General features: G+C 36.3%; 1 protein-coding gene across 7 annotated transcripts in view; it reads left to right on the top strand.

Annotated features, from left to right (window-relative positions):
* IMMP2L (inner mitochondrial membrane peptidase subunit 2) overlaps positions 1-27076 on the top strand; it is an 882864-nt gene that overhangs the window by 662332 nt on the left and 193456 nt on the right. For all 7 annotated transcript variants that reach the window (XM_019418102.2, XM_053898369.1, XM_019418100.2 and 4 more), the window contains one exon: positions 7959-8061. In XM_019418102.2, the coding sequence (XP_019273647.1) occupies positions 7959-8061 (103 nt within the window). The remainder of the gene's footprint in view (positions 1-7958; positions 8062-27076) is intronic.

The following is a 27076-nucleotide window of genomic DNA, read 5'->3' as shown; positions in this document are numbered from 1 at the left end:
TGGGAGATTTTTGATAACCGATTCAATTTCTTCGCTGGTTATGGGTCTGTTCAAGCTTTCTATTTCCTCCCGATTGAGTTTTGGAAGAGTGTGGGTGTTTAGGAATTTGTCCATTTCTTCCAGGTTGTCCAATTTGTTGGCATATAATTTTTCATAGTATTCCCTGATAATTGTTTGTATCTCTGAGGGATTGGTTGTAATAATTCCATTTTCATTCATGATTTTATCTCTTTGGGTCATCTCCCTTTTCTTTTTGAGAAGCCTGGCTAGAGGTTTGTCAATTTTGTTTATTTTTTCAAAAAACCAACTCTTGGTTTTGTTGATATGCTCTACAGTTTTTTTGGATTCTATATTGTTTATTTCTGCTCTGATCTTTATGATTTCTCTTCTTCTGCTGGGTTTAGGCTGCCTTTGCTGTTCTGCTTCTATTTCCTTTAGGTGTGCTGTTAGATTTTGTATTTGGGATTTTTCTTGTTTCTTGAGATAGGCCTGGATTGCAATGTATTTTCCTCTCAGGACTGCCTTCGCTGCGTCCCAAAGCGTTTGGATTGTTGTATTTTCATTTTCGTTTGTTTCTATATATTTTTTAATTTCTTCTCTAATTGCCTGGTTGACCCACTCATTCGTTAGTAGGGTGTTCTTTAACCTCCATGCTTTTGGAGGTTTTCCAGACTTTTTCCTGTGGTTGATTTCAAGCTTCATAGCATTGTGGTCTGAAAGTATGCATGGTATAATTTCAATTCTTGTAAACTTATGAAGGGCTGTTTTGTGACCCAGTATATGATCTATCTTGGAGAATGTTCCATGTGCACTCGAGAAGAAAGTATATTCTGTTGCTTTGGGATGCAGAGTTCTAAATATATCTGTCAAGTCCATCTGATCCAATGTATCATTCAGGGCCCTTGTTTCTTTATTGACTGTGTGTCTAGATGATCTATCCATTTCTGTAAGTGGGGTGTTAAAGTCCACTGCAATGACCACATTCTTATCAATAAGGTTGCTTATGTTTATGAGTAATTGTTTTATATATCTGGGGGCTCTGGTATTCGGCGCATAGACATTTATAATTGTTAGCTCTTCCTGATGGATAGACCCTGTAATTATTATATAATGCCCTTCTTCATCTCTTGTTACAGCCTTTAATTTAAAGTCTAGTTTGTCTGATATAAGTATGGCTACTCCAGCTTTCTTTTGGCTTCCAGTAGCATGATAAATAGTTCTCCATCCCCTCACTCTCAATCTAAAGGTGTCCTCAGATCTAAAATGAGTCTCTTGTAGACAGCAAATAGATGGGTCTTGTTTTTTTATCCATTCTGATACCCTATGTCTTTTGGTTGGCGCATTTAATCCATTTACATTCAGTGTTATTATAGAAAGATAAGGGTTTAGAGTCATTGTGATGTCTGTATGTTTTATGCTTGTCGTGATGTCTCTGGTACTTTGTCTCACAGGATCCCCCTTAGGATCTCTTGTAGGGCTGGTTTAGTGGTGACAAATTCCTTCAGGTTTGTTTGTTTGGGAAGACCTTTATCTCTCCTTCTATTCTAAATGACAGACTTGCTGGATAAAGGATTCTCAGCTGCATATTTTTTCTGTTTAGCACACTGAAGATATCATGCCAAGCCTTCCTGGCCTGCCAAGTTTCAAAGGAGAGATCAGTCACGAGTCTTATAGGTCTCCCTTTATATGTGAGGGCACGTTTATCCCTTGCTGCTTTCAGAATTTTCTCTTTATCCTTGTATTTTGCCAGTTTCACTCTGATATGTCGTGCAGAAGATCGATTCAAGTTACGTCTGAAGGGAGTTCTCTGTGCCTCTTGGATTTCAATGCCTTTTTCCTTCCCCAGTTCAGGGAAGTTCTCAGCTATAATTTCTTCAAGTACCCCTTCAGCACCTTTCCCTCTCTCTTCCTCCTCTGGGATACCAATTATGCGTATATTATTTCTTTTTAGTGTATCACTTAGTTCTCTAATTTTTCCCTCATACTCCTGGATTTTTTTATCTCTCTTTCTCTCAGCTTCCTCTTTTTCCATAACTTTATCTTCTAGTTCACCTATTCTCTCCTCTGCCTCTTCAAGCCGAGCTATCGTCATTTCCATTTTGTTTTGCATTTCATTTAAAGCGCTTTTCAGCTCCTCGTAACTGTTCCTTAGTCCCTTGATCTCTGTGGCAAGAGATTCTCTGCTGTCCTGTATACTGTTTTCAAGCCCAGCGATTAATTTTATGACTATTATTCTAAATTCACTTTCTGTTATGTTATTTAAATCCTTTTTGATCAGTTCATTAGCTGTTGTTATTTGCTGGAGATTCTTCGAGGGGAATTCTTCCGTTTGGTCATTTTGGATAGTCCCTGGAGTGGTGAGGACCTGCAGGGCACTTCCCCTGTGCTGTGGTGTATAACTGGAGTTGGTGGGCGGGGCCGCAGTCTGACCTGATGTCTGCCCCCAGCCCACCGCTGGGGCCACAGTCAGACTGGTGTGTGCCTTCTCTTGCCCTCTCCTAGGGGCGGGATTCCCTGTGGGTTGGCGTGGCCCGTCTGGGCTACTTGCACACTGCCAGGCTTGTGTTGCTGGTGATCTGGCGTATTAGCTGGGGTGGGTAGGCAAGGTGCACGGGGGCAGGAGGGGCAGGCTTAGCTCGCTTCTCCTTAGATGATCCACTTCAGGAGGGGCCCTGTGGCAGCGGGAGGGAGTCAGATCCGCTGCCGGAGGTTTGGCTCCGCAGAAGCACAGAGTTGGGTGTTTGCGTGGAGCGAGCAAGTTCCCTGGCAGGAACTGGTTCTCTTTGCGATTTTGGCTGGGGGATGGGCGGGGGAGATGGCGCTGGCGAGCGCCTTTGTTCCCCACCAAGCTGAGCTCTGTCATCCGGGGGCTCAGCAGCTCTCCCTCCCTTTGTCCTCCAGCCTTCCCGCTTTCTGAGCAGAGCTGTTAACTTATGACCTCCCAGACGCTAAGTCGTGCTTGCTGTCGGAACACACTCCGTCAGGCCCCTCCGCTTTTGCCAGCCAGACTCGGGGGCTCTGCTTCCTCGGCGAGCCGCCCCTCCACCTGGGCTCCCTCCCGCCAGTCCGTGGAGCGCACACCGCCTCGCCGCCCTTCCTACCCTCTTCCATGGGCCTCTTGTCTGCGCTTGGCTCCGGAGACTCCGTTCTGCTAATCCTCTGGCGGTTTTCTGGGTTATTTAGGCAGGTGTAGGTGGAATCTAAGTGATCAGCAGGACGTGCAGTGAGCCCAGTGTCCTCCTACGCCGCCATCTTCCCTCCCCGAATTATTGTCTCTTCTAGATGCCAACCCTAGATAGACAATTGTCCTTCTTGTTTTCCTTTCCTGATTACCATCAAGACCTTTTTTTTTTTCCCCCCTAGTCCAGTCTATCAGTGATGATGATGATAGATGGGATCTGGTTCCAATTCCTGATCTGGCTGATTCCTGAGCCAGTGATACCTACTCCCTTCAGGACAATAAAAATCCAGGTGTCTAGGATCCAGAGAGTAGTATACACACTCAGGGCAGCACTGCTTTGGACAATGAGGATAATCAGTATAATCATTTGAAAAATATAGAAATAAAAATACTTTGGGGCGCCTGGGTGGCTCAGTTGGTAAAGCATCTGACTTCGGCTCTGGTCATGATCTCATGGCTTGTGAGTTCGAGCCCCGCATTGGGCTCTGTGCTGACAGCTCAGAGCTTGGAGCCTGCTTCTGATTCTGTGTCCCTCTCTTGCTCTGCCCCTCCCCCACTAGTGCTCTGTCTCTCTAAGAATAAATGAAGCAATAACAAAAAATTAAAAAAAAAGAAATAAAAATATTTTAATAAACCATGAATTATTACTATTAATTACCTAAGTTAAGAATGTGTCTTCGTGCATGTGTGTATTTGGGAAATATTTTAAATATGAATTTGTTTCCTACTTGTATTAAGGATTATGTTGATAATTTTGTATTCAACTGATGACACTCAAAAGACTGAGATTTTTTTTAAAAAATGTTTTCAAGGTCAAATCAAATTGGAGGCAATCATTCTTCATTCCATTTATAAGACCTAGGTAACTTGTCTTGGTAAAGCTAGTACTAAAAATGCCTCTTTGTAGACAGGTAGTTAAAATACCATACAGAACTCATTTTTGACTGTCAAACCAAAATTATTTGCAACCCATAGATACATACAACCTTGTATGCTGACACCTCACTTAACTGTTAAATCACCTAAAAGATTATCTTGTCTTTCTTTTATGTGAATTCAGAAGCACAAAGCTATTTAAAATTCCTTCTCCAGAGGAATTCTATTAGGAGTATTATATTTCTTTGGCAGTCCTAAAAGGAACCAGCTCGATATTTTAACATCGTATTTTTTAAAGATACTTTGGGTTATTTTTTAAAAAGTTAGATTGTAACCTGAGAAATATGCACTATGTAAATGGAGTGAATTTTATCAGAGTGCTACAGTTCAAAGTGTTCTTTCACACCTGTCTGGTATTGAGGTAAACCACTCCTATTAGCCCTGTGACATTCAAAAATGCAAGTGATTAGTTGGTGAAAAAACACAAATAGAGAGTTTTTTCACCTACTACTCTCTGCATATTTAAATATGCACAAACAGATAGATTGTGTTTTCACATATAAATTTTAGAGTATCCCAGAAGGGCATACGAATAAAAAGGAAAAAAAAAGATTTATCGTACCATAAAAAATAGTCTATAGTCACAGTGAAACTGTGGGGAAAAGAAATTATTGAAGCGTAGCTCAGGTAATTTTAAGAGACTGATGCTAATAGATAGTGGAGGCTGAACACATTCTGAATTTTGAAAAGAAAGAAAATAGTGGACAAAGGAAGACAATAGCAATAATAACTACCACTTATTGGGTTCCTGCTGTATATCAGAAGTATACTGAGTGCTTAAAAAAAGTCTCAAATATAAGAGTCCATTTATCAAGTGTTTAATACATTCCACTTTATTCATAGAACAACTTTTTGAGTTAGGTACTGTTATTTGGTCCATTCTCCAAATGAGAAAACTGACAAGTTGTATCAACTTGCCCAAGGTCACATGAAGTTGAAAGAGTTAAGCCAGATATAAAAGCCACAAAAGGCTGATTGCAGAAACTATGCTCTACAGTAACCTCTCCATTATAGTCTCATTTAACTACTGACCTTCCTCTCAACCCAATTAGAGTATGTCTTATTCCTCCTGTTTTAAAGATAGGCACATGGAGGTAGAAATTTAGTAACTTGCACAAGATTGCTTATGAGTTATGGTAGCGAGATTAAAACTGGTTTAGTCTGGTTCCAGACTCTGAACTTTCCATTCTGTTATTCTGCTTTTGTTGCAGTATTCTTCATTCTTCAGTTATTCATTTGATCATTTATTCAACAAATAATTGTTGAGTGTTTTGTACAATGCTTTCTTCTGGGCTCTAGCAATACAAAGAAAGTGAACAATGCAAAGTGCGGAAGTTTACATTCTAGGTGGGGGGAGATAGCCAATAAACAAAGAAACCAGCAAGTGAATGTCAAGTGTTAGTAGCTGCATTGTAAGAGGCTAGAAAATGATGGGAAGATGGGTGTATTTACATATTTTAGATAAGATGGTCAATGCAAAGAAATTGTGACTGTCACTGGTAATTTTATGATACTGTCACTTTCTATCACAAGTATCTTGACTCCTCAGTTCATACGATACTGAAATTCAATCTGACTTTTATATCATTCTTCTGGTTTCCAGAAGACTCTGTTTGTTAACATCTACCATTTCATTGCAGAAATGATTTTATGCTGGTTTTATTTCATAACTCTGCTTGAAGAGACAAAATGGGCGATTGTTTTCTTTCTAACTATTCTAAATAGCCAGCTTAATAAGGTGAACAAATGTTTGGACTTATTAGGAGAGTCTGCCTTGCCAACAATTAAGTAAAAGGGTCTTCTCCCATCATTAACAGTTGATGTGGGATATTAGTTCTTAGAGGCATTCTCATGATAAAAGCAGTATTGATGTCAAGAACTAATTGACAGATTTTAATTGAAGAACACTTATATTACAGAGTATATGATGGTGAGATGTTTTCAACTTGTTTTTGCTTTTCTTTTAAAAAGCTGAAACTCTTTTTCCTAGTAGTAATTAAAAATAAACGACAGTCATTAACTTACTGTGGGCTTCTAATGGCTACAACAATGCTTCCTTGCATGAATGATTTACTGATCTCAAGCAAAGTAATTCAACACTGAAGTTATCTTGAAAATTAAAAACCATTCTAGATAATGAATAGTTCGATTTCTATAGCACCAATTTATGTGTAGTCTTCCTTTTATATGTATTCTTCTGCACATATACAACTTGCTAACTAACAGAAATGGTCTGAAAGGGACTCTACCTTAAAGAATAGCTCACAAAGCTCAGTTTTTGTGCTTAACTCTATAGACTTGGGGGTGACGTTTACTCATTCATTCATTCAACCAACATTTATTGAGAAGCTTCTTTAGGTTAGGCATTTCCCAAAATGTTTGTGGAGTAAAAGAAGAAAAAAAAAAAGGACAGACTCTTCCCCCAAAAGAATTTATTATTATAGAATTGGGTAATATTTTATTCTAATCTCATTCCTTTTATTAAATTGGTTGTATCATAATTTCTTTAACCATTCCCATGTTGTGGAATATTTAGGATATATATATATATATATATATATATATATATATATATATATCCTTTATATATATATAAAGCTTGTGTTGAGAATGTGAGGGTGATTTTGCTGCGATATTTCTCACTCCATTGTTCACCAAGGTTGATTCCACCCATCTGGCTAGGTGGATGTCCCCTTCCTCCCTCACCACTCCCTGTGTGTCCCTCCTAAAGCTGCTCCCTCTGTCAAAGTGGATGACCTTCCCAGATAGAGTTCTTCTGTCAAGTGTATGGGAGTAGCTGCACTCCCCTGCTGAAACCTCCAAACGAGCTCCCCAGGTCCATTTGTAGAACAGAAGGTTGTCAAGCTTCTAAGATTCCAGACACATCCAAATGAGGCACTGCATGTGGCAGTCTACCTTTCTTTTAAAAAACAAAACAAACAAACAAAAAACTTGTGTTGAATACTCCTGATAAGTATTTGTTCACATTCTGATTGTTTCTTTGGAATGGATTTCTGCCAGCATAATAACTTAAGTCAAAGGCATATACATTTTAGCCTATTAACAAATTTGCTGAAAATAAGCCCCAAATTGTAAAATAGGAGAAAATGTTGTATCATTTTATATTGTCACCAATAGTGTATGAGAGAGCCTTTCCTTATTCCATTTCCTTGTCAGCCTTAAGAATATAGAATGTTCCACTAAATGTGTATCATTGATCATCAATCTTTAAACAGTCTTCAAAATTGTTAAAAACGTTCATTTTAAAGAATAATTTATGAAATAAAATAATACTGATCAAAACAATTTTAGCTGATACTGATAGTTTCAATCTGACAAGATATCAGCCAGGTTTTTGTTGTTGTTGTCTTTTTTATATGCTTACTTTTAGAGTATTAAGACATTATGAAAAATGCTGTTGGTTTGAGAAGTTTATTTGACTAAAGAAATAAAGATTACAGCTGCTCAAGTTGAACATTGATATAAAAGCAAATGTCAGAAAATAAATAGATCTATATTTTGTTAGAGCTTATTTCATAAAAATATATCTAGGATATTGAGAATTAAATATAGTAGTAAAACTTTGTATTTGGTGCTAGTGCATTTTATTTAAGCACAAAATTCTTTCCTACCGAAAAGTGAAAAAAATTTTACTGTGCATTGGTTTACAAGGTCCTAACCATATGTTACTTAAAAATGAAGATATAGAGTAGCTTCATGGTTCACCTGTAATTATCTGTTGCATCTTTATAACAGCATTTTGCCCTCTGTTTCTTTGCATGCTCAACTATTTGATCTTTCTATTCTCATCTCAATGGTTATATATGCTCTTTATTTCTAGAACTATGGGACACAAAAACCGGTATGTCAAAGTTCCCCGGGGTCACATCTGGGTTGAAGGTGATCATCATGGACACAGTTTTGACAGTAATTCTTTTGGGCCGGTAAGTCATTTGTCGCATGATGTAATTGGATGTCACATGTAGGAACAAAATTATGTCAGGTATATTGCTCAGGTAATCCAAGCACGACTGATCATGAATTTCACAGTGGAGCAGTTTATATTTGGACAATTCCTTTTAAATATTATATAGATAATATAAGCCGTCAAGGTGCGTGTGCGTGTGTGTGTGTGTGTGTGTGTACGTGCGCGTGTTTCATAGTAAAGAAATTAGACCCTTCAGTAAAGTACCAAAGATAGTTTCAGTTGGCTGACTAATCCCAGTAGAAAGGTCTGGTTTTTTTCTCCACAGAAATGCTCTTTGTCTTATGTCTTCAGTAAGTGCTTAACAGATAAAATGTGTAAAAGACCTATAAGCATCAATTTTCTAAATTGTTTGTTAAAAATGCAAGTATAATGGAAATCATATCGGTTAGTACCATTTTTTTGCCCACATTTATTTTGTAGAAGAAATGCAGACATTCCTTATGCCATGTTTATAGTCTATTAAATATACGTCTAAACTGATATTTTGTATTTTTTTTCATTTTGAATGCATATAGAAATTCTCTGAAGTCCTGAAACCACTAAAGTGAAGAATATTTTAGTTAATAGAAACTAAACCTGATTTCTACTAAACCTATGTCTACTTAAAAACTTGGATCTTTAGCCAATTAGATTCTCCTACCACTGGGCATATCTATACTTGTTATGTATGTATAAATTAATTTTGAGCACCTTCAGATATGTTTGCAAAGAACATTATCCACATTCTTTTGTGTAAAACTAAGTGTTGGACATCTCTATAAAATAATTTTCATGACATATTATGAGAGATTACTATTATTGTCACTGGAGGAACAGCTACTTTGACTTACCTTTGGCCAAAAGTACAGTAAGAAGTGAAAGAAAACTTATATGAGACCACTCCTATGTCTTTTGAGAGGAGGGGTTTCAGTGATGATAATAAAACCTTCTAAGGTCTTTTTTGCTTTTGAAGAGTAATTATTACAAAAATGCAATTTAATCTTCTTAGGGTATATCAAAGATGGAATGAACAGATTGGAAATGTGACCTACAGGTCACTTAATAGTGTCATAGAAGTGACTGTAATGAAGAAATTTAGTAGCAACTTGAAGGCAAAAAAAAAAAATCTAAAAGCAGTTTTATTTCTCTCTCATCAATCAGTTTAAATCTATTTAGTGCATCATGTTGTTGGCCAAATCCACATTAAAATTTTGGTTAACTTTAGTTTGGGTTTTAACTCATTGGGATAGTGACTCTGAAATCAAGTGTTAAAATTATTGTGTTTTGTTATCAGATGTGGGGGTGTGGTGAATAATAAAGTACTAATATATGAGATTGGTTTGTTTTTCCTTTATAAATAAATAAAGCCAGTGCAATATTGCTTATATAATTAATATAATCCTCAATCAGTTTATTCTACATGCTTTCTTATTTTGGAGAGGAAAAGATAGAGTTGACAGCCAGAATACAGAAAATTGCATGTAACCCTCGGTGTTTTTTTACCAGTAATAAGAATCAGAGGCCCCAAACCATTTTGAAATTTAGTGGTTGTTTTCTTCCCTTCTTAATTGTTATTAACAAACAAGCAGAGAGGCCCTTAGTCCATGGGGTAGGCTAAGCTATTAATGTCCATTCACTTAATTAGTTTTGTTTTTATTTGTCAAAATTAGGTGAAGAACCTTTATAGGATGAAGGAAAACATTTGTCATATCACTTATAAAGCTAATTGTATTTGATGAGTTATAGTAAACATTTTTTTTACTTTGACAATAAACTCTCCTGTTTTGTGTTCCAATAGCATTTATAATTAGGAGGAATTATTAATATTGATGCCCCCAAGCACATTTTAAAAGGACAATAGGGGAAAAATGTAAAATAAAACCCTGCAATTCTTATTTAAAGCTAAACTGTGATATTGGAGTATAGAATTTTCTGACTGCATTTTTGATTAATGAATGCTTATTGGAATATTTTGGTAATTATTTTAAAGTTTTTATAATTCTAAAAAATAAAAAGTAAGGTTTTGTAATTCTAAAAAACTGAAATAATCTTGAATTTTAAAATTCATATACACTTGAAAATTACTATATTTTTCCAATAATTCTAAGTTCCATTTTTTGGCTTATCAATCAGCATACTTGGAGGTTGTATGTGTAAGGTCAGTAAGCTCCAGGTTTTATGGATGGTTGATTCATTTTTCTTGGAAGTAGGGATTGTACTTTTTCTTAATGTAAACAATCTATCTTTAGGCAGTCAGGATTGTTTCTAAGATGCTTGTCTTGACTTGGTGAAAACTGATTGAAGCTTTTACCCTTCATTTGCCTTCCAAATAATTTCAGAAACGTATCCAAATCATTTTACATACTTTAACTCTTTGAATAGTAATGACACTTTATAATAGACTCTCCCTTGCTTATTTTAAAATATGGCCTATTAGTGATCATAATGGAGCTGACTTTTTCTATATTCAAGTAGACTTTTGATTGAAATCGAAAGAAGAATAAGAAAGAATGTCTCATTCTGGTGTTTTTCTAGTTTGTTTTCTTATTTCTTCTTGCTATTTTAATTTGCTTTACTGATTTGTTTTATTGCCACTCTATGTAGGCTCAAGAGGGAATGAAATAGTTATGAGTAAAAGATGAATAATAGATTAGGAATATAAAGATAGCAATATTGACATAGCAATAGAATACATACAGCAGAACAAGATCCAACAGCTGTACTTTTAAATTATAGAGAATGATTTATGGAAAGAAACTAGTAAACTCTCTTATGAACGTAGATGGTATGTTATAAAACAGAAAATTAGATAATTTTGGTTATGGACCTTATCAATCAGTTAACTTGTACTGGTCTACATTTCATCATGTATAAAGGGAAGAATTTTTTCTTCTCTGAATCTATCTTAAATAAATAAATAATAAAATGAGTACATATTTTATCAATGAGTGATAAAATCTATGTAATTGTACTCCTGTGATATATATAATCAAAATATATATCATCAAAATTTTAATGAACATCCTCAGCAACCTAAAATAGGAGTATAATTAAATAAAGTATGATTCATTCAGAGGTTTAAATATTATGCAGTCATTAAAAATTGTATTTGTGACATAACATGGCATTATGTTCATGATACTGTTTTAAGTAAAAAAATAAAGACTGGAATATACAATATCAGGTTATCTCTAGTTGCTATGGTTATAGTTGATTCTTTTTCATACCTTTGTATTTCTTTTTATTTTAAAAAATTTGCAACAATTTTTATTATCTTTATAATTAGAAACAAAGCTAATTCTTTAAAAAGTAGGATAAAGGTGTTTAAATGACTTCTGAATTTCATTTTGACTGTAAGTTCTATAAATATGTTTTATGGTTCTGTGGCCAGAGAGAAAAATATCACAGATGTCATTGGTAGGAAATGTTTCAATTATGAAAAATATCTCTGTGGAATATTTTCATGGTAAACATCTTGAATATATCATTATAACACAATGATAGAAAATGTCCTGGGGAACCTGGGTGGCTGAGTTGATTAGGTGTCCAACTCTTGATACTGGTTCAGGTCAAGGCCTCATGGTTCCTGAGATCAAGTACCTGGTCTGGCCCTGTGCTGACAGAACAGAGCCTGCTTGAGATTCTCTCTCTCCCTCTCATCTGCCCATCCGCTGCTTACACACACACTCTCTCTCTCTCACCCACTCAAAATAAGTAAATAAACATTTTTTAAAAAAAAGAAAGAAAAAAGAAAATGTCCTATCTTCTCATAATATGGATTCACCAATGTATGACTATACTTAGGTTTCTAGTGTAATAGGTTTTGTAATTTTTTTTAAAAATTATGATAATTATCTAGAAGTGTTTTTCAGTGTATGTTACTACTTTATCTTACTAGATTATATATTAAAGATATATGATGATTGCTGAGAACATTTGATAACCTCTTATCTTACCAATTCTTTTGTTCTCTGAAATTAGTCTTTCCTTTTACCATCCCTACTTCCATGTAAATGACATTGAGACGTTTTCTCCTATAGCCATGGTGTTCTTTGCTAGCACTCAAAAGTAACTGATTATAATAAATACTGATGAATTTTCTGCTTGCCTCAAAATTAAAGTGCATTAAAAATCAAGTTTTGTATTTGTATGTATGCATCCATTTTCAAATAATAAATTTTAGTTATTTCAGATTAGCAGACTTTTCATCAGTTAAAAATGTATATAGCATTTCATTCCTTCATTTATCATATTCATTTCAGTACTTAAATTTGAGATATTCTCATAGCTATTCATTCTTTGTGGTAAAAACACAAATAAGGATCTTTCTATGGCTTCCATTTAGCTCATATATTTTCTCTCTTTGAAGTTTTTCTTTTATTCTATCTAGCACTAAGTCATGAGCCACTGAAATCCTCTCACTGTTTGCTGTGTAGTGATTTGTTGTAAAGAATATATGTTATAATTCTAGGCACTTAGTGTCTAAATCAAGTAATTCATTTTTACTTCATTGATCAAAGAATATTAGAAAAAGAACTTTTGACTTAAACATTTCAGGGCAAAGATAACCTTTCCAAGAATGTATAAAAGTGTTTTGATTTTTAGGTATGTGATCATAGTGTCACCTTGTGAACAATTTGTGTGCAGGAAGCATGAAGCAGAACTGAACAATTTGAATATAGAAACTATGCATGATATACTGCCTTTATCTGAGAGTGGAAACTGCAAGGTATACTAAATATAAATTCTTTTTAGTTCCAAGTCATTTGGAAAATAGCTAACCTAATCACTTATTTCATGGGTGCCTAATTAAATAAAATATTAGGCCCCTAGAATGTTTTCTTGAAGGAAATATACCTTGAAGGAAATCACGGTTGTAGAATAAATGAGTAGTAGAAATATTAATTAAATGAGCTGATTGTCTATAAGTGACGATATATAAGCAAGCACTGAAGTTGAAGATTAAAATGCCATAGAATTCAAAAGAGAACCTAGTGAAGTTCAAAAAGTTTTTTGCTTTTTAAAAAACTAGTGAGGGGGCCTCTGGGTGGCTCAGTTTCTTGAGCTTCCGACGTCAGCTCAGGTCATGATCTCATGGTCCTTGAGTTTGAGCCCCACGTGGGGCTCTGTGCTGACAGTTCAGAGCCTGCAGCCTGCTTCAGATTCTTGGTCTCCCTCTCCCTCTGCCCCTCCTCCACTCATTCTCTCTTTGTCTCTCTGTCTCTCTTTCTCAAAAATGAATAAATGTTAAATTTTTTTTTAAAAACTAGTGAAAAATAAAGGAAAAGAGCAAAGTTTATGTTTTATATCATACAAGCCTTTTGTTTATGTCTTCAGGGCACATTTTGAGCGTCTACTATTTGTCTAGATTGATTCTGACCTGGACTCTGATAGGTGGAATGGGTCAGGAGAGATGAGGATTGTATTAACTACAGAGAGGTTGCTAGATTAGCTAATACATGTGGGAAATGAACATTTTAATAGGTTTACTACTAGTCATGCCTCTTTTGAAGTTTTCCCCTATATTACACATTTTTGGTAAAAGAGAAATACAGCATGTGATTAGGCAATAAAACAAGATTGTTGGAAATGCAAGAAGACTGAAAGAAAGCTAATGGGTCGGCAGTGTTTACATTTTTGAGACCACAGGACAAAGAGAGGAATTGAAATGGAGTTTTGGGAGATATTTAAAACATTCAGAGATTTTAGGGACAGAGATTCAAGTCCTAGATAATGAAGAGTGCATTGAATTTGTGGGTCTTCCCAAACCTTTGTCTCTGTCATCAGAGATGCACTGATGCTTGGTAGGAGCAGGGATGAGGGTCAAGAGATACCACAATCACTGAATTACAATCCCTATTTCAAGGAAGGACAACCTAGACGGGAGGCAGATAATCAATCAGGCATCCACAACACAGCCTAAGAGGTACTCTCAGTGGGGGTGTGACAGGGTCTCTTAGAGGAGCAGACTTTTATATACTAAAAACCCATAAGAAAGAAACTGGAAAACTTCCTAGGAGAATTTGGTAGAACAGAGTGTTCTGAAATCTGTGAAAATAATAACTATTTGGTAAAATCTTGTATTGCATAAAACACTTTAGATGCTGCATGTTTTGTGAATGAAGTGGTTTATGCCTTGAGTGCTTAATTGGTTTCAGCTGCACTGAAAACACTCTGCTAATACAATACAGAATAATCTTGTGGACTTATGATGAGAATGAATTGACATTTCATTTTATTTATTGTTGAAGTGTAGCATTTTCCTTGTATAAGTTCTCTTGAACAACTAGGGTAACTTTTATTTAAAACCAGCCATTTTCAAATAAAGAAGAAGGTCATTAGAGTGTGCTGACAGGATCCAAATAAAGTGTTCTATTCACACTTTCTTTAAAACATGTTGCTCAGACTGTAATTGGTGATCTTTTCTTGTTTTCTTGTAGTGCATGCTTTTTTTCATTAAAAAATTTTGTTAGGAACTAAAATAATCTATATTTTATAGGAAAATAATGGTAGCAACAGTCCTATGGTTCTTAAAATCATAAAATTGTACCTTGGTGTTTCTCACAGTTCCCTTAAACAGTGCTGGAACCGAATAACTTCACGTTTTACTTAGGTGTAATTTTCATTTGGCTGATGTAGACAAAGACATGCATTTCATAAAAAGTCCAAAACCAAGGAAAAGAAATGCCAGCATAATTAAAATATCTGTATAATGAAAGATGGCTAACAGTAAGGAAAGAGCCCATTCTCTGGAACAATATTAGAAACCGAGAAATACTATGCAAAATAAAAAGGAAACAAAAGTCCGTTGGGATTAACATTGCTTTTAGTTAGATTTGTTACCGTACAGTTAAGACATCAGAAAAAAATGATTTTAAAAAGAGAGTATGGAAGGATGATGTCAACTAAAGATCTTTGGGACGTAAATAATATCATCTCCCCACACACCCCACTGAAAACAGAGACAATCTGAGCTTCCATTTCTACCAAATCAAATTTTGCTTTCTGTCTTAATTATTCTGCTAGTGTAGAAATCATTTTCCACATGACTTCATCTTCAGATATGAGAAATGTCAGCAGAATTGTCATTAGACTTCATTGCTATGGCAGATACCATTCCTTTGGGCTGTTTAGTTACAGAATTAAGCATGTTCATTTTATTAGAAATGTATATTTACTGACAGTGGGGTCAGGAGCCAAGATTTGGCAAAATACATGCAGTGTTATTAATTTAGCAATTTTATAAGCACTTAGAATTTTTTTAAGTAGAATTGAAACCTTTGTCTTATTGTTTATAAGACATAATTGGTGTCTGTCTACATAACTGGCATCTACCCAGAAAGTAAAATGGAAAATAGGAGGGGTCCAGAAGAGAAGAAAAATCTGCTGTTGCCTAGTCTAGATAACAAAAGGAGAAAAAAATCTGCTATTAAATATACTGTGATTCAAGGCTTGAGATTGAATTTCCTCATTTAAATGGATATCTACTTATAAAATATTTATTGGGTAATTTTTTGTTCTCCACTTCTCTAAATATGCAAACAACAAACTATGTAAATGACTTTGTCTTTTGACTGAGCTTCTGGGAGGTAACTTTCTTTGGAAATTTTACATTTCCCTAAAGCTTGTAAGATAATCTTAAAAATGACTTTGCTTGTGTCAGCATCTTATTAGTTACATTTATCAAAATGACTTGAAAGAGAATTAAAAGATCAGTTTGATTGTCAGTGACTTGAGTGGTTTTTTTTTCCCCCCGGTGTAATAGAACTATGTATGGAGCCTATAATCAATCACGGTAACCACAGTTTTAGATACTATTCATAGGAAGACCCATATGGGTTTGTGGTATATTAAAATTTATCTAACTTTGGTGACTTAAAAAAAAATGCAGTTCTTTGATACAGTGGTAGGAATCGTAGCCATGAGGCATGTTCTATTGATGGGGCCTTGGAGGCCCCATGGCTTTTGCACTATCAGTAAGTGATTCCTGATCCAGTGACTCCCCGATATTTCTGCTCCAACCCATCCTGTCACTAAGAATTTTTCTGAAAACTCTGATCACATCATGCCACTTCTTAAAGCAGTATAATCAGCCTATAGCATCTAACATAATTAATGAAGAAATGTTAGAAGCCTTCCCTTTTAAATTAGAAAGAAGGCAAGAAGGTCCACTCTCACCACTTCTATTAAATGTTGTGCTAAAGTTCACTGTCAGTACAGGTTAAGGTAAGAAAAAGAAATAAAAGATGTTGAGATTGGAGGGGCGCCTGGGTGGCTCAGTTGGTTAAGCATCCAACTCTTGGTTTCGGCTCAGGTCATGATCTCATGGTTCATGGGTTCAAGCCCCACATCAGGCTCTGTGCTGACGGCACAGAGCCTGCTTGGGATTCTGTCTCCCTCTCTCTCTGCCCCTCCCCTGTCCTCCTCTCTCTCTCAAGAAAAAATAAACATTAAAAAAATTTTTAAATAATAAAAAAAAAGATGTTGAGATTGGAAAGGAAGATTCTTAACTCTCTCCCCCCCTTAAGTAATGTATGTTATTATCTACTTAGAAAACTCAAGAAGAATCTGCAGACTTATTAAGACAGTCTTGTAAGTTTACTAGCATAAGAGCTGTCATGTACAATCATCAACCATGTATAGACTTTATTAACAAATAAGAAACACACCCTTAAAGAATTTGCCATTTAAAATAGTGATAAAGAAGTCAGGACAATGGCTCCTGGGAGGCTCAGGTGGTTAAGTCTGTGACTCTTAATATTGGCTCAGGTCATGATCTCAGTCTGTGAGTTCAAGCCCCATGTGAAGTTCTGTGCTGATAGTGCTGAGTCAGCTTGGGATTTGCTGTCTCTCCTCTCTCTGCACCTCCCCTGCTGTGTGCACATGCACACATACTCTATTTCTCTCTCAAAAATCAATAAACATTGGGGCGCCTGGGTGGCTCAGTCGGTTGGGCGTCCGACTTTGGCTCAGGTCATGATCTCACAGTTCGTGGGTTCGAGCCCCGCGTCGGGCTCTGTGCTGACAGCTCGGAGCCTGGAGCCTGTTTCGGATTCTGTGTCTCCTTCTCTCTGTGACCCTCCCCCGTTCATGCTCTGTCTCTCTCTGTCTCAAAAATAAATAAACGTTAAAAAAAAATTAAAAAAAAATCAATAAACATTAAAAACACTGAAAAAAGAATTCAGAATAGTGGTTTCTTCTGGAGAGGAGGGAGTGAATGTGATTGGGGAGGGTTGAACAGGGATACCAAATTACTGGTACTGTCTTATATCTTTAGCAGGGGGTGAGTATATAGGTGTTCGTGATATTATACTTTATGTCTTTTATGTCTGAAATATGATAGTATATTTTTAATAACTACATAAACAAAAATATTAAAAGTTGGTGTCAGTGGCCACACATCACATGGCAGTTTCCCCCTAACATCTGCAGGGTCTAAGTCACCGAAGTTCACATACAATGTGTCTAAATACTTGACAGCTATAAATCAAACTAACAAACTGCTAAATGGAATATATTCCTTTGTCTTAACTTGATAAATATACCTTCATATGGCTAAAACCAGAAAATGTAACAAGGATGGTTGAATTTAATTATTATTACTATTCTGAATATTCTGCTGAAAGACCTGTGATGTTTGGAATAGTGATATAATAAAAATATATATATTTCAAAAATTATTGTATGTTTTCCATACAATTTTTCTGTTCTCCATTTTAGCAAGATCATTATGCTGTTATAGTACAGATTTTCGCATAATTTGCATTGTATTATTAATAGTTACAAAAAAGAGTAAAATAATATTTAATCGCATTTATAGTGACAAAAGTATGAATATATGTTTATCAAAATGTAAGTGAAAGTAAATATAAACAATTAAAAAGTAACTTTTTTTGAATTTTTCCAAAAACTTTTTTTGAAAAATATCAAAAGTCCATTTTAAAATCAAAAGGCAAGATAAAATGACTACTAACAAACATAAAAATATCAAAGTGATTTGAATAAAACTGAAATTCTTAATTTTTAAAAAATCAATTAAATTTTCATTATATTTTGTTAAAAAATAAATCTACTTACAGGATGAGGGTTTAATTTCTATATAGTTGTCCATGTAAAAGTCAGTATTACACTTTATGCATGTTATATCCTTAACTACATACATACATACAATTTAAGAGGCACCTAAATCCATTAAAATTTTTGGACAGGAGGTTAATAAATAAGAAAAGGCATGTTAGCAAGACTGATTTGGGAAAATTATGAATAGAAGCTTAGATTGCAAACAGGCTCTTGGTAGAGAATACAATTACTTGATGATAGTATCGGTTAAAGTGGGAGATGATTAGTCCCTAGACCATGGTGGCAGTAATAAAAATATGAAGAAGTGGATTGATTTGAGAGTCCTTAGGAACCAAGAACCGATTGGACGTGTGTTAGATTCTGCAGCCGGGAATTAATAATGCACCATATCTGTTAGAGAAGTTTACCAGCTGAAATACTGAACTGCCTTCATGTTCACCTATGATCAAATTTTGAGGGATCAAACCTCAAAATTAAGTTATATTAAATTATAACAATATATAATTTTAATAAATTAAAAAATGACAACATAGCAAATATACATCTGTGGTTACTTTTACGTGGAAGACCAAAAGATGGAAGTGACAATGTGATGTCTCCAAGCTCCTTTAGTTTGCAAAGTACTTGGAGAGATACTTCATTGAGCAGTCTTGGCTACCTAATGAGAATTGTAGTGCCTTATCATGATTACTTGCTGTCCCAATCGTGGGAAGGATAATCGAGTCATGCTCATGATTCATTTAAACATACAGGCAAGTATTATTCCATCAAAATTCTGTCCCCTTATACTGAGCATCCATGCCAGCCGATGCACTACCTACCCATTTCACAGGGCTTTCTGCTCTTTTTCTCAAGTGTTCACGTATTTCAACAGGTGAAAGCGATTCCCAGAATGTAGAGGCTAGTGAGAAGGAAATGTATTTTGTAAAAGTAAGCATTTTGATTGTTGAGCTGGCCAACAGAGAAGCAGGTTTAAAAAAAAAAAAAAAATCCTTTCCAGGGCACTTGGGTGGCTCCTTTGGTTAAGCATCTGACTCTTGGTTTTGGCTCAGGTCATGATCTCATAGTTTGTGGGACCAAGCCCCATCTCAGGCTCTGAGCTCAGTCTTGAATCTGCTTGGGATGCTGTCTCTCCCTTTCTCTTTGCAGCTCCCCCGCTCATTCAAAATAAAGGCTCTAGGGCCTGTGCTCGCTCTCTCAAAATAAATAAATAAATAAAAAGTAAACATTAAAAAAAAGAAGATATCTTTAACAAATTTCCTGTCCAGGGGCACCTGGGTGGCTCAGTCAGTCAAGCGTCCGACTTTGGCTCAGGTCCTGATCTCCTGGTTTGTGAGTTCAAGCCCCAGGTGGGGCTCTGTGTTGACAGCTTGGAGCCTGAAGCTTGGTTTGGATTCTGTATCTCCCTGTCTCTGCCCCTCCCCTGCTCATGCTCTGTCTCTCTCTCTCTCTCTCTCAAAAATAAATAAATATTAAAAAAAAAATCCTGTCCATTATTGTTATTCTGACTTCGGTTCAGGCCATGATCTCAAGGTTCATGAGTTTGAGACCTGCATCGGGCTCTGTGCTGACAGCTCAGAACCTGGAATCTGCTTCGGATTCTGTGTCTCCTTCGCTCTCTGCCCCTCCCCCACTCGTTCATTTTCTCTTTCTCTTTCTCTCAAATATAAATATTAAAAAAATTAGTAAAAAAATTTGGAAGTATTTTTAAAAAGAGAAATCATTAATTTTGCTGATGGAATGATGTAGAACGTTCACACTAATTTCAATTTACATTAAATTAATTAATTAATTAACAGTATTAAAATAAATATGTTGGTATTGTGAAAGGGGAAATTATAAGTCCTCATTGAATTGTGGAATCTTGTGCTTAGTTTGTTTATACTAAACCTTATTTCCATAACAATAATAATTATTAATTAGAATCTACTTTAGACTAACAACCACATTAGGCCAAAGTTTGACACATAGACTTCCATGACTTTACTTATAATTAAAGAGTTGTAACCAAACCATTTTCAGAGCTACTTAAATATCTCTTATTGTGAACTGTATTTGCCTATTCCCTACAGAGTCTTTAAACTCCATCTACTGGGAAGCTACAGGCAAATGAAATATCCCTAAGTCTTAAATGAGCCATGATTCTATTTAGGTTGTTCATAGAAATTATTACATTTACAAAAATACTAATGAGATTATATATTATGTCATTTCTTCAGATCATTATGGAATTGTGTAGATTCTTGTCAAGGAAAAATTCTAATCTTAAAATGGTTTATTCAGAGGCTTTTAAAACAGACTTAATTGTGTGCTTCTTCTGACATTGAAAACAAACCAAAAACACCCCCAAAATAAAAACAGGTATTTTCTCAGTCTTCCAGACAAAGAAAAAATAAGTACTGATTTGGGAATGGTAATGCCATTAAATGAATTAATTCTTTGCTTCTAAAGGCCTGGTTTCACTGAGCTGCTACTTCTAGATTTAATATATTACACTGAACTGACTGCAAACTAATAGTACAAAATGGGCAAGGCCATTTAAAAGGTCATTCATCAAAGTGCATGGTATTTAAATAACCTTTTTTGCCCAGATGGACATTGCTGGTTAAACTGCAATATCTTTTCAAATAGTAGGACACTGTTGAGTCACACAAGTATACTTTATAAGAGCTTTAAATAAATTTTCAAGAGCAAGTTCTTGTTTGATTTTTTATACTCACATAATACTTCTCTGTATTTGAATTTGAAAAAAAAATCCCCATGCTTTAGCTGCAATATTTTTCCCCTTAGATGAATCTACTCTTTGATTGCAGGAAATTTTCTTGATAGCCTTATATATTTCATATAACAATATTATGTTAATGTGAAATTGTATTATTGGCCTCTCCACTCTATCATTAACCCTGTCTCACTCCTCATTCTTTTGGAGTTTATTATCTGTGGTCTTTTGTTTTGTTTTGTTTTTTTAATTGCACCAAAGGAAATTTGGTATTTAGTTTTAAGAAAGATTGTGAATAAGATATCCTTTTATAGAAGGGGTTTAAATAGGGGATAGGCCTGTGTATGAGGACATTACCCTGAATTGATATATTATCATTTAGATTTAGTAATATGGCCCTCTTTATAAAATTATTTTCTATACTCTTTGTTTTTAATCCCTAAAAGTGTCCAATATGGCCATAGGGACTATTACCATGATCCTTTGATGAATGTGTCTGTTCAAATGTGCTTTTCTATAACCTCAGTCCAGTTTAAAAATAAACCAGCCAAAAGCATCATGAATCATGCAAAGCAGAATCATTTTCAAATACATGAAAAATATGCTCTGTATTTTTTTCTTCGTGCTTAATTGTAAGTAAACTGGGCCTAGAGTAAATTATGTCTTTATAGCTCATCATACATTCCATGTTCCCAGCCCTTGATTTCTCTTACTCCACAATATAATATAGGGCCTCCTTCTACCCTAGGAGGCTGATCTCTTCTGCTGTGAAAATTCTGTTCCTCTTTCCTTCCCTCGAAGAAATCTAACACCTTCACAGAGCAAGTTACTTTTAACTTTTTACAAATGTAGCTTGAACCTTTCTCCTCCACTCAGCATCACCATAAAATCAAAAAATAAAAATAAAAATAAATAAATAAAACAGAAGATAGCTAGTGGGCACAAGGAATTATTTATGCAGTGACACTCCCTCAAAGTACCACAAAGTCCCCTCGCTTGTCTCTGAAGGCAATGGTGAATAGGGCTTTAAGACTGTTTTGATCCATGAGCACTAAAGCCTCACCCTGACCAAATGCTTCTCTCTACCACCTAAAGGCCTTCTGAAGCTATGGAAAAGCCTAATCCCATGGCCATGGCTCTGGACAGCTTCCCAGTTTGAACCAGAGGAGAGGGGATAATCTGATCTCTGGCTCTCAATCTGTAGGGCCATTATGGGTTACGTGCCAATCTGGAACCAATTAACTGTGACCAGTTGACCAAGATCTAGATGAAAAAAGACTGTAATTGGCCTAGCTTGAGTCAGGTGTGGATCCTAGAACAATTATTGTCAAGGGCAGGAGCGCTAAGGTAACTAATTTGAATCAGATATCTACCTCTAGACCAACTAGTGTGGCTAGGGGTTATGGGTATATAAAAATATGGCAGTTCCCTGAAAACCTATTTTGCTCTTACTGAAATAGAGGAATTATTGTTCCCAGCTTCTGCATGGCGCTGGGCAGACCAAAGAATAGACCACACTATCATATAATGGAAAGTAGAAAGCATAAATGTCGTAACAGAGACAGACATAAAATACTCTGAAGTTCATAGAAGTGGTTATTTCCAGCAGGAAATAATTGGAAAGGCTTCCATGAGATCAACTTTGAAGAAAAGATAGGATTTGGGCTTGTGGACAAGTAGAAAGTCACTTTCCAGAGGTAGAAAGCAAATTAGCAGAAGCAGGGAGGTGGTGTGCTTAGTATGATAGAGAAAGACTGGATTCAATAGGCAGAAAGGGAGAGGCCAGGGCTTGAAGGTTCCTGGGTGGGGAGAAACACATACTGTATTTTAAAACATATCTTCTGGGAACCTCTGATTCCGAGCAAACTCCCTCAGGCGTATAGTTCCTCTTAAGAATATAACAGACACCACCTACTCCCCCTCAGGTTTCTCTCAGGAATTTGACAGACAAAAGACCTGAGTAAAAATAAGTGAACCATAAAACATAAGGCCTGCATGGAACAATGAATACTATGGAAATGAGCCAATCAAAAAGGAATGACTAAGCATTTAGAGTTACCTAGCCAATAAGGGTAGAACCTGAGAAGGAACAAGAGGGAAGGAAAGGGGCAGACCCAAACGCTATCGAACAAAATTCCTTGCCTCTAGTTGTGGGCATTCACTTCCAAATGCCCCCTTTCTGTAAAGAGAGCTTCCATACCATTCTTATTTTCTGATCTTATACTCTAAGAAACTTTTGCCTGCTTCTCATTTTATTCTGTATTGTCCACCTCTTCACTCTTCAAAGCGGCAATACAATGAACCATGGACATTGAGGTAAAGAATCCTGCAACATTAGGACATGTAGTGGGTATTTAAGCAATCTTACCATTTGTAGTGGGTAATTTAAGCTGTGGAAAGGGCAAAGTCTGAAGCCATGACTAAGGGCCTTCAATGTCACCCAAAGAAGTCTGGACATTATCCTTTGGGCCATGAAGCACCCAGAAGGCATTTGAGCATGGTAGAGGAATGATTAGAGCAGCAAGTTAGGAGCAACATCTGGCAGTGTTGTGTAGAATGAGTTGGAGAATGAAGAAACACAAGGTAAAAAATCCTCAACCTATAGAATCCTGCAGTATATTCCACAGTAAACAGATCAAATTTCGGTGTACTTAGAAAACAACTTGGGTAACTTATTAAAAATGCAGAATGGCTAGGCCTGCCACTTGATGATTTTGGTGAAATGGGACTTTGGGGGTTTCTTTTTCTTTCTTTCTTTCTTTCTTTCTTTCTTTCTTTCTTTCTTTCTTTCTTTCTTTCTTGGTTTCTTTCTTAGCACCAGTAATCAGGTAGGTGTGGCAAAAGGACCACTCTGAGAAATGCTGATCTTGAGAAGTAATTTGGAGAATCCATTTAATGATTATTTGTGTCTCAAAGAGCCCTGGTTCACCCTTGCAACTTGCTGAGCTTTCTGAGTTCTGGAAGTCAGCTTTGGTCTTGGTATGATATATCTGAAGTCAGAGCCAAGCAGAATGTTGAAGGAATGAAGTCTCACTTTTCTCTAAAGTTTACGTGGGCTCTGTTTCATGTGGTGCTATCTCTGTGGGTAAGTCAACTAGAAATTTTACAGCATGACTCACCCGAAGAATAGCATTGAGTTCTGTGGTTACAGTGGGGGAGCAGTGCCAGAAAAGATTAATGTATTCTGTTTTAAGACTAAGTGTGATTATTTTATGTGGCTTCAAGATTCTGTTCTCTACTTGCAACCTATGCAAATTCAAATTCAGTGCAATTTAAATGACAAAGGATGATTTGGGCTGTTTAACACATGGGAGATTGGTATTAATCATCTGGTTTTTGGCAGTTTCCCCTCTAGAGAGAGGGAGGAGTGGTTAGTACTCCCAGGAGTACTTGCAGAGGAGAGGTGAATTAGTAGATTTTGTTTGGCTATTTTTTATTAAAAAATTATAGGTCTTTTTAAAAAATCTCCTTATGTCTCCTGAATTAGGAGCAATAATATGGTTATCCTGCACTGATAAATTCTGAGATCCAAATTTAGATTGATTTTGTGTGTGTTCCAGACAGTATTTTTTTTCTTAATTCTATCGTAAGTCATTCTTGTGTGCAATGTATGGCTCACTGTAATTTATCTAAGATTAAAAGCTACTAAAGTTCTGAAGCTGTGGTAAGATGTTTTTCATATGCTCTCCTTTTTCCTTTTCACCATTCTACCTTTCTTCCATAATTTTCTTTTGCAGCTCAGCTAGATGCTCGTCTTTGAAAAGATAATTCTTCCACTTGGCTCAGGGTTTGTCAGGGTTACCTTCATGTTGCCAAAACCACTGATGGTTTCCACATACTCATCTTATTCAGCCTTTCAGCAGTATCCGATATGGTTGACCACTTCCTCTTTAAGCCATTTTGAGAATTTTTCTGTCCTTAGCTTCCTTGAACCTGTAAAACCAGCCATTGTTTCTAGGCCTCTTTTGCATTTCTATCCTTCTCTGCCAGGCCTCTAAATTTGGCACGCCCCTGAGCTCTGTCCTGAAATTCCATCTCTATTTAAAGCTCTCTGGCTAAGAAAATTGATTCCATGTCTTTAACTTTTTTAAATGTTTATTTATTTTTGAGAGAGAGACAGAGTGTGAGCCGGGGAGGGACAGAGAGAGAAGGAGACAAAGAATCCAAAGCAGGCTCAAGACTCTGAACTGTCAGCACAGAGCCTGATGTGGGGCTTGAACTCACCAACTGTGAGATCATGACCTGAGCTGTAGTCAGATGCTTAACTGACTGAATCACCCAGGCTTTCCTATCCCATGTCATTTTAAATGATGTTTTTATGCATGGTTGCTCAGATTTATATCTTTAGGTCCTATCACACTGGGATGTTCAAAAGCATCTCATTAAGGGGCGCCTGGGTGGCTCAGTCTGTTGAGTGACCGACTTCGGCTCAGGTCATGATCTCACGGTCTGTGAGTTCAAGCCTCGCGTCGGGCTTTGTGCTGACAGCTCAGAGCCTGGAGCCTGCTTCGGATTGTGTTTCCCTCTCTCTCTGCCCCTCCCCCGCTCATGCTCTCTCTCTCTCTCTCTCTCTCTCTCTCTCTCTCTCTCTCACTCTGTCAAAAATAAACATTAAAACAATTTTTTTAAAGCATCTCATTAACTTGTCTAAAATGAAACACCCTGTTCCCTTTCTTCCCACCGCCATCTTATTTCCTCAGACTTGCCCCACTTAAGTAGATTGGCATCACCATCGACCCAGTTATACAAGCCAGGCAGTTGGGAGACATCTTTGATGTCTTACTTTGCAGCACTCCCAACTTCAGCCCACCATCAAGGCCTATTAGCTCTTCCACCATCAGATAATTCCAACTCATCTGCATTTCTGCTTCTCTAATTCAAGTCATATGGCATATCTCTCTGTAATAGCTTCCCCAACAGCCTACAAGGCTTTCCTTCTTAATTTTCTCAACTCCAATGTCTAGATCGTAGTTGGGGTCATCGGACCCTCAAACAGGTCCCTCTCCTACATGAAACACTTCCGTGGCTTTCTGTTGCTATTAGAATGAAAAACCTCCCTACAAAGTTTTCTCTGACTCATTTGACCGTGGCCTTCAGGGGCCTCACACTATGTGGCCCCTGCATATCTCTCTATTCTTGAACCACTCTGGTCTTTTTTCGGTTCCTTGGGCATGCCAAGGTCTTTTGCACTAAATAACTCCTGTTTCTTGAATTCTCTTCCCTTAGGTTTTTGTATAGCTGGCCCCTTACTTTCCCTATTTCAGAGAAGATTTGTCTGTGTACCCAGTCTAAAATGGAACACACATATACACACAACCCTCTGCCATCACTATCACTACTGTGTTATTTTCTTCATAATTCTTATCACTATCTTACATTTTATTTATTTACTTTTTTTTTTTTTTTAATTTTAGCTCCTCCAGTCGAAATTCAACTTCATGAGATCAAAGACATTGTCTTTTGGGCTCATTACTATAGAACAGTGCCTGGTCTGTAATAGTCACTTTATACATATTTCTTAGATGGATAAGTGAATTTTTGTTCTATAAATGAGCTTAGCTCTAATGTGTGTATGCATGTGTGTGTATGTGTATGTGTACACATAGTGGAATATAATTCAGCCATGAGAAAGAAGGTAATACTGCTATTTAGGACAATACGGTTGGAAGTTGAGGGCATTATGCTAAGTGAAACAAGCCATACAGAGAAAGACAAATACTGCATGATATCACTTATATGTGAAATCTAAAAAGTCAAACTTCACAGAAACAGTAGAAAAGTGGTTGCCAGGAAATGGGGTTTCGGGAAATAGGGAGATGTTGGTAAAAGATAAAGGGTACAGGGGCAGCTGGGTGGCTCAGTCCATTAAGCATCCAACTGTTGATTACAGCTCGGCTCATGACCTCAAAGTTTGTGAGATTGAGCCCTGCATGGGACTCTGTGCTGACAGCACAGAGCCTGCTTAGGATTCTCTTTCTCCCTCTCTCTTTGTCCCTCCCCAACTCTCTCTTTCTCTCTCAAAATAAATAAACATTAAAAAAAAAAAGGTAAAGGGCACAAACTATAACCTACAAGATGATTAAGTCCTGAGGATCTAGTGTAAAACAAGGTGACTATACTTGAATTTATATATAAAATATATAAATTTATACATAAAATTTATATATAAAAATAATATGTAAGGTGATGGATA

This window comes from Panthera pardus, unplaced genomic scaffold, assembly GCF_024362965.1.
Source record: "Panthera pardus isolate Hobbes unplaced genomic scaffold, ASM2436296v1 HiC_scaffold_8, whole genome shotgun sequence".
Lineage (NCBI taxonomy): Eukaryota > Metazoa > Chordata > Mammalia > Carnivora > Felidae > Panthera > Panthera pardus.
This window is presented reverse-complemented; position numbering and strand designations above follow the sequence as displayed.